Raw genomic sequence first — 16172 nt, 5'->3', positions numbered from 1 at the left:
GAGATGTTCCCATGGAGGCGTGGTCCCACCCATTCGGGGTGGGCCTTGATCGGTGGAGCTATATAAATGAGCTGACTTGGGGGAAGAAAGAGAGTGCAGCTGGGAGTGATGTTTTGAAGAGAAGCAAGCTTGCTAGAGAGGAACGTCCTGGGAGAAAGCCGTTTTGAGGCCGGAGCTTTGGAGCAGATGCCAGCTGCCTTCCTAGCTAACAGAGGTTTTCCGGACACCACTGGCCGTCCTCCGGTGAAGGTACCCGATTGCTGAGGTGTTACCTTGGATGCTTTGTGGCCTTAAGACTAATTGTTTAGTGAAATAAACCCCCGTTTTATAAAAGCCTATCCATCTCTGGTGTTTTGCATTCTCCAGCATTAGCAAACTAAGACAGTACTACAGTCATATAAGCTGTTAACATTAGGTTAAATGGATGGATGGCCTTATGGAACTCACTGCCAAACATTTCTTTAAGTTAAAATCATTTAAAAATTAAAAGTTTAATAAATAAATACACCCTTTATACTTGACCATTTTCTGCTTCACCATTTTGCTGAAGCAAATGAGAGTGTCAAGATAATAACTCACTTATTTGTTCCTTTAGTCAACACTTTTCATTGGGTGTCTAATATGTGCCTGCATTGTTCTCTGTTCTAGGACATGGTGATGAACAAGCATATATGATCCCTGCCCTATGGAGTTTGCAGGGAAGATGACCTCAGTGCTTTAGAGTTAGTGTCTTGGGATTTCTCCCTTCCTTTGCAGAAGAACCAGTGGATGGTATGATGAGGGTAAGAGGGTTATAAGTGCAAGGGGCTTCTCTGAAGCTATTGAGCCACCCCTGATATTTTCCAATTTGTAATATTTTACACCAATACCTCTATGTAACACAGTGTTTGGGTGTAAGGGATGGAAGCATGTGCCCCAGCAAGACCTGTTCAAATCTTAACCTGCATTCTGTGCATGAGAACTCATTTGTAAATAGGATGGTGCTGGTTTGAAGCTGTTATGTACCCCATGAAAGGCCATGTTCTCTTAATCTGTCCCTGTGTGTGCAGATCTATTGTTGGTTGGGATGTTTTGATTAGGTTGTTTCCATAGAAATGTGACCCAGCCCATTCAAGGTGGGTCTTAATCCCCTTGCTGGAGTCCTCCATGAGAGGATAAAAGAAGATGAAACTCAGAGATCTCAGAGAAGCTAAGAAAGTAAATGCCCTGTGAGAAGCAAGAAGGAACCACAGAAACAGAGCATAGAGAAGCTGAGAGGGAATTGCCTAGAGACATTTGGAGACAGCCTTTGAAACCAGAACCAGGAAAGAAGGACCAGCAGACATCGCCATGTGCCTTCCCATGTGACAAAGGATCCCTGGATGTGGGGAGACTTTCCTCAGAGAAGGTATCTTCCTCTTGATGCCTTAATTTGGACATTTTCAGGGCCTTAGAACTGTAAATTTGACACCCAATAAATCCCCATTGAAAAAGCTAACTCATTTCTGGTATATTGCATTCCAGCAACTTTAGCAAATTGTAAAAAGGACTTTTGAGGATGTTATTATTAGTTAAAGGGTGGGCTAATTTCTGTGTGAGCTCTTCAAAGATCCTGTTTATTGAGACAGAATTCAATCAGCATGGGCCTCTATCCATATGAATGGAGGCCTTATAAAAAAAGGAAACTAGACATGGGAAGTAGAAGCCAGAAGTCAGAGGAAAGAAGAATCACCATGTGATGGAGGATGGCCATCACCAGAACAGCACAGACTCCAGGAGAAAGCATGGCTTACCAACACCCTGATTTTGGACTCTAGCCTCCCACACCATGAGCAAGTTTCCTGTTGCTTAGCCAACCAGTGTATATTTGTCAAAACAGCCCCAGAAAACTTAGACAATAGGGCATAGAAGGTTGTTCCCGACCCCTTCCAGACCCCAAAATGAGTGTGGATTGTATATTTACCTTCACATTTCTCGTAGGGCTCACTGAAGTATTTCCTCCCAGACCTGGACTGGAATCCATCTTTACAAGCACAGTGGGTACTGTTATGACAGTCAGCGTTTTCCGTGCAAGAAGGACAGAAAGCTGCAGGGGACAGAGTTCCGTTCATTTATTTACACATGCATTCATTCAAGAAAAACTCATTGAGCACCTACAAGTTAATGAACACAGTGGTCAGAAGGAGATCTTTGTAGGAACAGCTCTGTAGGCTTCCTTTTTACTGTTATCCCACGACTCAGCACAGAAGCTTTTGGTACCTGGGAATACCGTCACCACTTTTGCCCGACAGCCAAAATTAACAACTTTGAGCACTTGCATTTCTTTGACTAAGGGTGTTCTCTGACCACCAGGGTCCCCTTTCCTTACCATGGGGCCAGTGCATAATGCCAAATCCCCTGGAATCCCCCCACACACACTCATTTCTAAATCAGTTGAAATAAGTCAGTTTATAAAAAAGCCAACTTACTTCCGCTTGGGGGCAAAACTCTGAGGTACATGCTCCATATTATATCCAATATTTTGCCAGAAATTCAAGCCCCAGTTACTCAAATTGTAGCTTGATAATGGTCTCTGCATTAACAATTTCCCCTCACATTTCACTTCCACTGAGGGTTGAGGGTCATTGGTCAATTGTGGATAAGGTCAGTACCTTTTTACAAGAAAGTTATGAGGATTAAATGAGATCGAGCATGTAATTTTCTTAGCTTCATGCCTGGTGCAATGAAGGGGCTAAATAAATGAAGTTGATTATGGTGACAATAAAGGAAGAGGAAAAATTCCTTGGGAGATAAAGGAGATAGCAGAAGGCAGCAGGAACTTAGTGCTGGCTGCACTGAAAAGGGCTTCTTCCATGCATTGGAAGCAGGTTATAGAGCCTGATTTCCTTTTCCCTACTCTTTGGCTTTGAGTACACTCACCTCCAGAATTCTTCCCTTTCACACCCGACAGAGCCAGCAGGACACTGACACCTGGAACAGAAAGAGGAGGGGATAGTTCAGATGGGGATGTCCTGGGCAAGCCTGGGTTAGAGAGGGCCCTCTTCTCCCCCTGCCCAGTCATTCATCCTACTTCACTCCAGATTCTTCCAGGCAGGGCACAAACATGAGTGTCACAAAGGTCATCATATATTATCGGGATATGAGAGGAACAACTCATGACACCTGTATGTTCCAATTTTGAAAAATCCAGCAGCTACTTCAGCTTTTCCTCCAAGTCTAGCACTGCCCAACAAAAATGTAATATGAGCAACATATATATTTCTAAATTTTCTGATAGCCACATTTTAAAAAGTAAAGTCAAAAGGTGAGATTAATTTTAATAATATATTTGATTCATATAGTGCCAAGATGTTATTTCAATATGGAATATATATTAATATATATATTAAAAATATTAATTATTAATACAATAAATTATATTCTTTGAGTGCGTATTAAGTCTTCAAAATCTAGTGTACATGTGCACTTATAGAACAGCTCAGTTGAGGCACAAGCAAGACGGACTATTTCTTAGAGAGTCCTCAGGATTGAAAGCCAATTACCCATAAATATAACCCATCATTAAACCACACTTCATTGGCTCTTCTAGTATCCCTGTCTCTCATCCTCTGCTCCTCACTTGCAGTTCCTGGGATTATCTCCAAATAAGTTACTTATACCCAAGTTCTTACCTCGGGGTCTACTTGGGGGAAGTCCATCCTAAGAGACTCAGTGTGAAAGTTTCTAGTGGTACAGGTGTACACAGTCATTACCAGAGAAGTGCCATCTTGAGTTAGGATGCAGTAGCATGGGGAGGAATTAGAGGAATTATTTAGTCTACTCACCTGCACAGAGGATCAGGCACCAGCTTCCCATAGCACTGACACCAGCAGCAACAATCCAAGAAACTTTTTCAGGCAGGATGTGATGAGAGCTCCTAGAATCAGTAAACCCCATGAAAACCAGCTCCTGATGGTTGCGAAGTGTAGAAGTCACATGGCTGGTGTTTATAAAACCCTTCAATTTCTGCACATCTGTCAACACAATAATTCTACCTCAAGGAAATAATCTCAAAGAAAGGATCATCCAAGGATGATCATAGCAGAATTTCCTATTGGAAACAATAATAACAACAAATGGGAAACAACAGATGCATCATATGGACTGTCTGCTGGTAATTAAAATACTGTTCTACTGCAACCAGTTACATCCAGTCTGTGGGGAACTCTATAGGACAAACTTCCCAGCTTGTCTTAAAAGGGATAAATTTAAGGGTAATCTAGGTGGATACTAGATTAAAAGAGATTTAGAATGATGTCCACCAATTGCAATGTCTTAATAAATCCCAATTCAAACAAATAGTTTTCTTAAAAAGGTTACAAGCTGGATATTTGATGATATTAAGGAACAATGGTTAGTATTTTATGGATAAGTCACCCTCCATTTCCTCAACTGTCATTTCAGTGGCTAGCCTAAAGAAAGATATGGGTATGATAAAGTGACTATTTTTAAAAGGGTCCTAATATTTTAGAGATCCATATTAAAATTTTGTAGGTAAAATAATGTGATGACTAAGATTTACTTCAAAATAATTTGGTACTATTACCACACACAGTTAACTTGCTGCAGGGCCCAGTCCCTACCTCCCATCCCTGTGGCAGGCCACGGTGGGTGCCTGATTTTGGAGAGAAGACTCTGGGTTAGAGCCATTCTGACATCTGACCAGGGAAAGAAACAAGGAAAAATAGAGATCAAAGTCAACAAACAAGAAAACTGTAGGCAAAAGTGATAAAACAACCTACAGAATAAACTAATCAAGAAAATCTGATGCTTAGACAGAAAAAAATCATGAGCCACATCAGGAAGCAGGAAAATATGGCCCAGCCAAAGGAAGAAACTAACACCTCAACTGAGATTCAGGAGTTGAAACAAAGAATTATAGATGTTCAAACAAACCTTTTAAATAAAATCAACGTGTTGAGAGAGAATGTGACAAAAGAGTTGGAGATAAAGAAAACACTGGGTGATCATGAGTAAGAATTCATAAGCTTGCAAAAACAAATGGCATAACTTATTCATAAGCTTGCAAAAACAAAAGGCACAATAGAAAAGGTGAAAAACACAATGAAGGCATACAACAGCAGACTTGGAGAGGCAGAAGAAAGGATCGGTGAGCTGCAGGACAGGAATTCTGAAGTTCTGCACACAAAGGAACATATAGGGAAAAGAATGGAAAAATGTGAGCAGGGTCTCAGGGAACTGAATGACAATATGAAATGCACAAATATATGTGCTATATTCTCCAGAAGGAGAAGAGAAGGGGAAAGTGTCAGAAAGTACAATAGAGGAAATAATGAAAATTTCCCGTCTCTTATGAAAGACATAAAATTACAGGTCCAGGAATCACAGTGTACCCCAAACTGAACTGATCCAAATAGACCTATTCCAAGACACTTACTAATTAGATTTTCAGATGTCAAAGACAAAAAGAGAATTCTGAAAGCTACAGGAGAAAAACAATCCATCACATACCAGGGAAGCTCACTGAGACTAACTGCAGGTCTCTCAGCAGAAACCATGGAGATGAGAAGGCAGTGGTATGATATATTCAAGATACTAAAAGAGAAAAACTGCCAACCATGAATCCTATATGCAGCAAACTGTCCTTCAAAAATGAGGGAGAGTTTAAAACATTTAAAGATAAACAGACACTGTCAGGTTCATAAAAAGGAGACCTCCTCTACAGGAAATACCAAAGGGAGTGCTACAGACAGATAGAAAAAGACAGGAGGGATTGGTTTGGAGAAGAGTGTAGAAATGAAGATATCAGGAGATGGAAATAGGGTAGAGATTGGGCATTTGATGTTGAAGGAGTGTGGAATGTTCTAGAGGATTGATTGTGTAGATTCAGAAATGGATAGCACAATACTGTGTGAGGGTAGCACAATATTGTAAATACACTGAAAAAAGATGACCAGGAATACAGTTGAAAGAGGAAGGTTAGGGGTATGTATGACACCAGGAGGAAAGATGGAAGATAAAGACTGGGACTGTATAACTTAGTGAAACCTAGAGCAGTCAATGAGTTTGATATATAAGAATGTTTTTGCATGAGGGAGTAGCAAGAAGGAATGAAGTTTTGAGGTATGCAACAAGGTGAATGGACTGAGAGGACAGTAGATAGAGTGAAATAAGCCAGAAATGAAAAGACAAACATTAGAATGCCTCACTAATATGGACTAATAATAATATGCAAACTCTGAAAATTGAATCTGGGAGCATGGGTTATCAGCAGAAAGTTTATTTAAACATTTCTAGATTGTAAACTCTTAGAGCTGTCACATCTATTCATGATTTGTAACAGTTATTTCTAAATTTTGAGATTTTGAACTGTTTGTATGTGACATGATTGATCTGTGGTGATTCAGGTTTCTATTTGGCACCTGGAACTCAGAGCCAGAATTCAGCAGCTGTGAGTGTCAGCATTGCCCCATGAATCACCTGTTAAAGAGGCTGAGAAAAAGATTGAAGATATGAACAAAATGGACTTGGTTGAGATTGGGGAAGATCAGACTAAAGGGTAGAGGATGATATTAACTGTTTTGAAACTTGGCCTTCTGGATGGGATCAAAGGAAGTGATGTTTATATGGTGTAAAATCTTTATTTTCTGTAGCACACTATGTAATTTAACTTGTATGGTCAGTTTACTCAAATACCCTAATTACATGGAACTTTGACTAGCAAATGAGATCTTGTTGGTTTGTACAGGTTAGCATGAAGCCCAGATACAACCCAGAGTAATTTGGGCAGAGAATAAAAAGTATTCAAAAAGCCCCCTTGAGTTATTTGGGTAAAATGGTATAAATATTAAACTTCTCCAGCTGGGGAATTCCTGATATTCTCAAAAACATTTGGGACTACCAGCTTAGTGGCCAAGACCTTGATCTTGGGGCTTTTCATTATGAAATCTGTTACTGCAAAGGAGAGGCTAACATACTGATAATTGTGCCTAAGACTCACCCCCAGAGAACCTCTTTTGTTGCTCAGATGTGGCCTCTCTATCTCTAAGCCAACTTGGCAGGTAAACTCACTGATCGTGGTGGTAATGGTGATTGATAATTATGGTGGTGAAGGTGGAGGTGCTCATGATGATAGCGATGATAGTGATGATAGTCATAGGTGGTGGTAGTGATGGTGATGGTCATGGTGATGGTGGTGGTCATAATGGAGGTGGTAGCATTGGTGGCAGTATGCTGTTGATAGTGGTGGTGGGGCTGGTGGTGGCAGCAGTATCGGCAGTCATGGTGCTATTGGTGGTCATGATGGTTGTGACTTTGGTGGTCATGATGGTAGTGGTGGTGATTGTGGTAGCAACTTGGGTAATGGAGTGGTTGAGATGTTTTTAGTGGTGATGGTGATGGTGTTGGGTTAGTGTTGGCTGTGTTAGTGTTGGTGGTTGTGCCAGTTTGGATGTATTTTGTCCCCCAAAGCACCATGTTTTTGATGCAGTCTTACAGGGGGCAGATGTATTAGTGTTGATTAGATTGGACTCCTTTGGGTGTTTCCATGGAGATGTAACTCAATCAACTGTGAGTGAAACGTTTGTTTGGATCATTTCCATGGAGGTGTTGCCCCACCCATTCAGGGTGGGGGTTAATTGAATCACTGGAGTCATATAAAGGAATTCACAGATAGAAGGAACTCTGAGCCACTGAGAATGACATTTTGGAAGAGCTACAGCTAAGAGAGGACAAAACACCCCAAAAGCAACATTTTGAAGAATGCACAGGAACTGAGACAGGAGCTGGAACTCAACCCGGGATCATCAGATGCCAGCCATGTGCCTTCCCAGCTTACAAAGGTTTTTCCTGGACACCATTGTCCTTCCTTCCATGAAGGTACCCTATTGTTGATGCGTTATCTTGGACACTTAATCGCCTTAAGACTGTAACTTTGTAACCAAATAAACCCCCTTTATAAAAGCCAATCCATTTCTGTTGTTTTGCAACATGGCAGCATTAGCAAACCGGAACAGTGGTGTTGGGCATGATGGTGCTGTTGAGGATGGTGGCGGTCATGTTGATTGTGGTAGCAGTGGTGGTGCTGGTTGTGATGGTGGTGGTGATGTTGATGTCAGTGGTTATGGTGTCCATGGTGGTATTATTGGCTGTAGTGTTGGTGTTGGTGATGGCAGTTGTGGTAGTGATGATGTTAGTGTTTATAATAGTTTTGGTGGTGGGGGTGGTGGTGATGGTCCTGATGTTGGTGGTCACGGTGGTCATTATGGTGGTAGTAGTGGTGTTGGTTATGGAGGTCACAGTGGCGGTGTTGGTGATGGTAGATATGGTTCTGGTATTTGAAGTGATAGTGGTTCCACTGTTGGTGATGGCAGTTGGGTTGTTGGTGGCAATGTTGTTTGTGGTGGTGGTGCTTGTTTTGGTGGTATTGGCATTGGTAATGGTGGTTGTGATGGTGGTGGTGGTCATGATCGTGGTGGTGGTGGTGGTACTTGTGATGGTGGTGGTGATGGTGTCTATGGTGATGTTGGTGTTGGTGTTCGTGTTGGTGATGGCATTTGCAGAAGGGTGGTGGTAATAGTGATGCTAGTGGTAGTAATGGTGGCATAGGTGGTGGTGATGGTGGTCATGATGTTGATGATGTTCCTGTTGGTCATTATGGTGGTAGTAGTGGTGTTGGTGTTGGTAGTCACAGTGGTGGTATTGTGGTAGTAGTGCTTGTGATGGTGCTGGTGGTGATGATGGTAGTAGTAGTGATAGTAGCGATGGTGGTGACAGTGGTGTTGGTTGCATTGACAGTGATGATGGTGAACATGATAGTAATGGTGATGATGGTGATGCTGGTTTCATGGAGATGGCTCATGCTCCTTCCATGACTCTCATTATAACCAGGATTTTCCATGCTGAAGACTCGTCCTTCTCCCAGTGGTGGTGAGAATTAACAAGGGTCCTGGGATGCCCCTGCAGTAATGAAGCACTGATCTGAGAAGTCCCATTGCTGAGGAATCACAGATTTCTGACCACCCTGAACAGGCTTATGTACCTTATGCTTTGGTACCTTGGGTGTAAATCAAACTTTGCTAAAAAGACTTCTCTTGTCCCTTCCATTACCACTGCCTAATTTATTTGTGGAACTTCTACTATAGTCCAAGCAATTTTTAAGTGATTTAAAACTATCATTTCATTGAAAGTATATAACTACTCTATGATATAGATGTTATCACTATCCCCCCACATTTCAGGTAAAAGAATTAAAGTTCAAAGATATTGTATTTCTTACTCAAAGACACACTGCTAATAAAATACATAGCTAAGATTTGGACAAAGTCTGCCTGAGCCCAAACCCCATGTATAGCTGCCACTCCAAATTATAGGTGCCAATGCCTCCATGGAGTAGACATGTAGAATAATTGAGGTTATTGGTGGGCAGTGATGACCTTTGGAGAGGTGAAGACCACAGCCTCTATCTGAAGACCTTCAAAATACAGTTTTTCCTTTAAAAAGAACAACTAGGTTATCACCACCTTGAAATATCTGCAGTAGATAACATTGCCTTATTATTAATCAAATTCTTTAAATGGGAATTCTGTGTCCCTTTGAAGAATTATGCTTGGTCACCTTCTGGATTGAAAGAAACCCCATGCGTATGAGTTCATCTGTCTCGTTTCAGTTTTATTGTATTTTTTATTAGTGCAGTTGTGGGCTGACAAAACAATCATGCATAAAATACAGGATTCCCAAATATCAACCTGTTACTAACACCTTGCATTGGTATGTAACATTTGCTGCAGTTCATGAAAACACATTCTTGTAAGTATACAGTCCATGGCAGTTCCTCAGAAAGCTAAGGCTAAATTGACCACATGACCCAGCAAACCCATTAGTATACACCCAAAAGAACTGAAAGCAGGGGCTCAAGAAGATATTTTCACCCTGATGTCTGCAGCAGCATTATTCACAATGGCCAAAAGATGGAAGAAACCCAAGTATTCATCAACAATTGAATGGATAATCAAAAGGTAATATATACACACAATGGAATATTATGTGGCAATTGCTTTTTGAAGCCTCTTTTGAAACCATTTTAACAAAGTATATTAAGTAAAAGAGATGATACTATTTTTTTCAGAACAGCAGAGATAGCTAGCAATGCTAATTTGTAGAGATTTGGGGGTATAAACCACAGTAAAAAGTAGTTTACATAAGAGAGATTCCGAAAGGGAATTTCAGAGAAAGAAGACAACATAGTGAAACTGAACTGAGTTTAACCAAACAGTGTTCTTACATGAACCATCTGATAATTTATCATTTAGTCTTTTTCACTTCTTTTAAAATGCTGGTTGATATTCACTGATTTGGTTTTATGAAAACCCCTCTCGGTTAGTCTCAACCAGCTGGGGGAAAAACACTGACCTCTTGATCTCTTCACTTTGAACATTAATAAAACATAAAATTCTTCCACTGTAAACATGAAATTTAATGAGCTGATTTGTTTATTTTGAGGTGAGGCATGTGGCATGTGAAAAACCATGTCATACTAATTTCCTGTGTGACATTGGTCAACTCAATAAATCTTTTCATTTTCCTCATTTTTAGTTACAAATTGGTGACAGGCTACATTTGCTTCAGGTTCTGTTTCTTGAAGCTTTATCATTGTAATCCACCTTAAACCCCTTAATTCACAATTCACCAACTCCTTTCAGTTTGCTACCACATCTCAGTATATTCCACACTGTCACATAATGTTTAATTTCCTTGTCCAAGGAGAAATGGAAAATTAAAAGGAGATAGAAGCCTATAGAGAAGCTTTCAAAAAATAAAGCATCGGGGCATGTAGCAAGTCTCCTTAAAAATTTCACAGCCAGAACCTGTGTCTAGATACAATATCACAATTGAACCATGTTCTATTTTATATTGGAAGACAATAAACTCATTACTACTTACCCCCAAAGATTTAAAGTTCTTCCTGGTCACTCGGTCTGTTGGTTTCTCAGAGCTAACCCATGAGGAAACACATTGCTTCTTATCTGGAGCACCAGTTTCTCAAGGAGTGTTTTGGGTGGCTGAGAGAACTGAGGGTGTTGTTTGGGAATTTGCATAATACAGGGTCCATTACTTCTCTTTTTAAGAAAATAAGTTAAATAGTACATTACCAGAGCTGTCCATCCTAAAGTGCATCAGGAAACTTGGAAACAATGATAGCATCCAGTGTGGAAAACCAAGTTATGGAGAGTGCTGATAACTATTAATTCCAAGAAAATGGATCAAACTCTGAGGAGGCCTTGTAATGGATAAAATTCTTATTGCAATAGTTGAAGTCCAGAGGGTAGTAGGGAGTCAGCAGGTTTGTGAATTCCCTCGTTTGCCATTATCAAATCCTTCTTAGTTTGACGTTTTAAGAAACACCATAACCATATTCTTGGTCTTTGGAATAGAGCCACCCAACATAATTGCAGTGATTTACATGACTGACAAAATTCTTGACTATTCTCTTTATCTTGGTGTTCTGAAATTTTTATCTCATTTCCATTAGAAGAATCTTAGTAAGACTCAACACAATATGGAAAATAAACTCTAGCTTGGCAAGCACAAAATTAAACAAAAAATTTCCTCCTCCTCTGATTTTATTATATTTTTGAAACATACCCTTATTATCCCCAACATTAGTATCTTTATTTTTGTTTCCCATTTTTTCAAAATTCACTCATTCATTAACTTATTGGACATCTACTGTGTGCCAATTCCTATGTTATGTATTAAGGATGCAGAAATGAGTAAATGTCTTATTTGTCTTTTAGAAAATACCAAATTAGTTGAGAATATTAAGTACAAAACTTGAGCACATTCTAGTAAGTATGATTCCATGGTTCCATGGCTGTCCATGTCATAGAGTATTATTTGATTTCACAGCATGGCTTTATTAAGCATATCTCCATATGAGCCAGACCCCAGGCCAGGCAATGGTGTCAGAAACACATCACTCCCCCTGCAGACTTTTGCACCAGTCAGCTGCTATGAGGGCTTTCCAAGCCAGCAAGAGAAGCTTTCTCCATCAGTCTCCAAGACATATTTCACAGGCTGGAATGTTTTTCACCCCCAATATCAATCTAGGTGGTCTGCCTGTAGGAAACAGGAGCTAAGTAGGCAGAAGTAACAGGTCAAAGATTACACAGGTGACAGTGACAGTTGACAGTGTGGGCAGTTGCATAAAGCTTGGTCTCAGCCATCTGCATGACTTTTCCAGTTTGCTCACCAACAGGCTGACGTGCCTCCATGGATTCCATTAGGTTATTAACCAGGTAAAGCACACCTGACCTCATTATACTATATTATGTTGAACACTGGTAACACAAAAAGATGGAAATCAAATGTCCCTGTTTTCAAAGAGCTCTCAATCCAGTGAAAAACCAAATAGACAAAATATTTTTTGTTCAATAAAATAATGTTTTCATTTAGGTATGTAAAGATAAGTCTTTGGTAAATAAAACAATTATTTGGTATATCTAAATCTTTGTCCAACTAAAATATCTATGTGTTCTTTATAAACCATATGATCTGGAGGGAAAATAGGGGGAGTGAGAGATTGTGAGCTTCCAAATAAGACTCAGCAAGTCAGTGACATATGTAGAAGTAGAAAGGTGAAATGAAATCAGTCTTAAATATCTGTCTTGAAATAACCAATATCTCCATTAGCTCAGCAGTATGTTTCAGAGAAAGGCAATTAAGACACCATAGAGGAGGAGGCTAATGAATTAGCTCAATTTGGAGACTGGGTTTGAAAAGAGTCCTTTTGTATGGACCAGTGCAGAAGAACTTTGACTCCATTTATTTTTTTAAATTACAGTCAATGCAATAATATATTTAAATAATTTCCCAGATATGGCTGTATAGATTGGCCATCAGACAGCCCTGCTTTGTAACTCTCAGAATGTTTGATACAAAATCATTCCTAGTCACTAGGAAAATGCAAATCAAAACCACATTGAGGAACCACATTGCACCCACCAGGAAAGCTAAAATTTAAAAAAAAGGAAAATAATGTGTTGGTAATAATATAGGGGAATTGGAACCCTCATGCATTGCTGATGCAAACAAAATTTTTCAGACACTGAGGGAAAAAAATTTGGTGGTTCCTCAAAATGTTAAATATAGAATTACAAGAGAAATTGAAATTGATACTTGAATACATGACCTTTCATGTTCATACCAGCACATTTCGCAATAGACAAAACACGGAAACATCCCAAATGAACATTAACGGATAAATGCCAAACAAATTGATATTATATATATACATACACACACACACACACACACACACACACACACACACACACACACATACATATATATATATATATATATATATGTATGTATATGTATGTATATATATATATATAGTGGCAACCCGTGGCCTGAGCAAAATAAGCCTGCAAATCTTTGGTGCACAGCCATCTGCATGACCTAGGCAGCTAATGTTTAACCTATTATCTTTGTAAGCCAGTAAAGAGAAAAAGAGTAAATTGACCTCAAAATGTAACTTTATGGGAAGCAGACAGGAAGTGAGAGGCTCCTAGTCTCGCAAAATTAATTTTTCAAGTGTTATTCTAGTCCTTCCTGCACCACCCCCCAGGTCAGAGTAACCTGTTCCTGCATCTATGCTCCCCCCACCCTTAGGAAGGACTTTGTCTTAAGCCCTTATAAAAGGCTTTCTATCCTCTTTGCATTGCACAGTTGACTTTCCTGTGAATGTGATGTCTGCCTGGCCTGAGAGAGTTGTCATGATCTCTCCATGACTTCTCACCCTGTAAGTAAGCCCTGAATAAAAGTTCATGTATCAGAAAATGCTCATTGTCTTGTTTAGACTTTGGACTGGCATGGCCCTCTTGGGCTGTGACAATTGGCGAGCCAGCCAGGAGAATTAAATAGCCACCAGCCAGAGACTAGGGAGATCCTGGGTACTGATGACATGAACTTGGGGAGGGGAAAGGAGAAGACCCCAGGCAGGATACTGGGGAGGCCTGCAACATCTATGTGGGAAGGGCTGCCCACCCTCCCAGTGGAATGGATGTCTGTAGGGAGGGGTGACTACCCTCCTAGATGAGTGGAATCTGCCAAGGGAGTATGGAAAGGTTTATGACTCTCTGGCTGGAAAAATAGCCATCCTGTATCAGGCCACAGGACCACTGGGGATTCAGAAAAAAAAAAAAAAGGGCCACCAAATTGTGGCTGTGGTGGGCTGGCCATTGTTAGAGGTGGTATGTGCTGCTACTGAGGAAGCTTTGGCAGCAAAGTTGGCCATAAGCCACCTGGGAGGTAAATTAAAGCTAGAACAGGATTTGAGGCTAGCACAAGCAGAATTGAAAGATGCTCTGGATAAATGTTTAGAAATATTGGCACACCAGCACACTAGAGTAAGAGGGCATAAGCTGCCCAAAGGACAAGTTAGGCATATCCTGGCTTCCCCTGACTGGAAACGTAAAGTGTGGGACCCTGCAGATTCCTCATCAAAAGATGATGAGCCCCTGTCTGACTGGGAAATTGATACTAAGGAAAGTGGGCATACTCAACCTCTGTTCCAACAAAGGGTTAAAGCAGAGGAAGTTCAGCACCCTGATGCCCCATGGAGGGAGGAAGGTGGGGCAGTGGCAGCAGCTTCTGATCAGAGGGTGCTCATTTCATCCTGGGAATTTTCCCCAGGGGAATTAGGAGATAATAGTAACCAATACTAACAAAAAAACTAGAGAGCCATTAGCAAACTGGTTGCTCCTGTTTAACTTTGTGTTAAACCTTGCTAATATGTTATTTAGAATATTTTTAGATTTTTTTCCAATCAACCTGTGTTAGGCTTCATGTGGGGAAAATAACAATGGATGTTTGCTGTGCTTCCACAAGGATACTTTCAAATGTGGAAACCTCTGGAAGAGCCTGACTACTCTATCAAAGTTCTTGGGTATTGTCTGCTTGGGTAAAACTAAGGCTATTCCTTCAGCTGTTGCTGTTAAAATGCAAATTTATCCCTCATTGCTTACTTCTGAACAGTTGATGGCTTTTCTTGTGTTGTTAAGTTATTGGAAAGTGTTTATACTCTATTTAGTATGAATTTAAAAACCTTTGTATACCCTAATTAGAAAAGAAAAAGAGTGGGAATGGGATTTTCCACAGAGGGCTGTGTTTAAAAAGACTAAATAAACTATTATGCAAGCAAAGACTTTAAGGGTGGTGGACCTCAATATATCCTATGATTTGGATGTGGCCAGTGCTAATATTGACTTTGGGTGGGGTTTGTGGCAAAGGCAACAAGCTAAATGTGTACCTGTTAGATTCTGGTCCCAGCTATGGAAGGGCACAGGACTCACATATAGCCCTTTAAAAGAGCAATTGTGCACAGTTTCTAATCCTCTGTTGTGAGTGTTGAAGGTCTAACTCAGGTGCCCAGTGACCTTACAGAAGACCATACCCATACAAATATGCAGATATGGGACACTATAAATAAGCCCCACTTGGGGAGTGCTCAGGTGATCACACTGACAAAATGGAAAGTCTACTTCCTATGATGTGGCATCTTTGATAATGGCTCTTTAAAAACAGAGATGCATGAAATTTTAGGACCAGGCTCCTATGTGAAAGAGCAGCATGCCCTGTTTCCTGTTGATCCTCCCAAGGTGGCTCCTCCCTTGCCCACCATTGATGGACAAGGAAATACACCTCACTCTGCATGGATTGGCACATGGACAATCTGCTACCTGGACAGCCATGACTGTCCAGCCCAGTACTGACACCGTCTGGTGGGAAGACATCTGGACTGCCTGCCACAAATATAAGGTAACTGTTTTTCATGTCTCTGCCCATAACACCAATTCATTACCAGGTAACACAGAAGTGGATGCCCTAGCAAAATTCCACAGACTAACACCAACAACGCATGAAGTGGCTGAATGCCTGTGCCAGAAGACTGGGCACTGAGGACACCAGATTCCTGTCACCTGGTGGCAAGTAAACTATATTGGCCCCTTTCCTCTGTCCAAAGGGACAAAATATGCCTTCACCACCATGGATATGGCTAAACACTTAAAGGATGATAGAAACAATGGACTCGAGGACTGGGTCAGCGTAAACTCCAGATAAAGGGGCTGGCTGCCTTCAAGCCACAATGGGGCAATGATAATAACTCTCTCTTGCCTGTGCCACAAACA

The 16172-nt window shown here is 40.6% G+C and overlaps 1 protein-coding gene across 1 annotated transcript in view; it reads right to left on the bottom strand.

Annotated features, from left to right (window-relative positions):
- Nucleotides 1-10953, bottom strand: part of LOC119525309 (adhesion G protein-coupled receptor E1-like) — a 60749-nt gene extending 49796 nt beyond the window's left edge. The window contains exons 1-4 of the mRNA XM_037823997.1: nucleotides 10921-10953; nucleotides 3804-3895; nucleotides 2899-2949; nucleotides 1943-2065 (exon numbers count right to left, since the gene is read on the bottom strand). Coding sequence (XP_037679925.1) covers nucleotides 1943-2065; nucleotides 2899-2949; nucleotides 3804-3834 — 205 coding nt within the window. The 5' untranslated portion in view covers nucleotides 3835-3895; nucleotides 10921-10953. The remainder of the gene's footprint in view (nucleotides 1-1942; nucleotides 2066-2898; nucleotides 2950-3803; nucleotides 3896-10920) is intronic.
- Between the last annotated feature and the right edge of the window lie 5219 nt (nucleotides 10954-16172).

This window comes from Choloepus didactylus (genome assembly GCF_015220235.1).
Source record: "Choloepus didactylus isolate mChoDid1 chromosome 25 unlocalized genomic scaffold, mChoDid1.pri SUPER_25_unloc1, whole genome shotgun sequence".
NCBI classification, from domain to species: Eukaryota; Metazoa; Chordata; class Mammalia; order Pilosa; family Megalonychidae; genus Choloepus; species Choloepus didactylus.
This window is presented reverse-complemented; position numbering and strand designations above follow the sequence as displayed.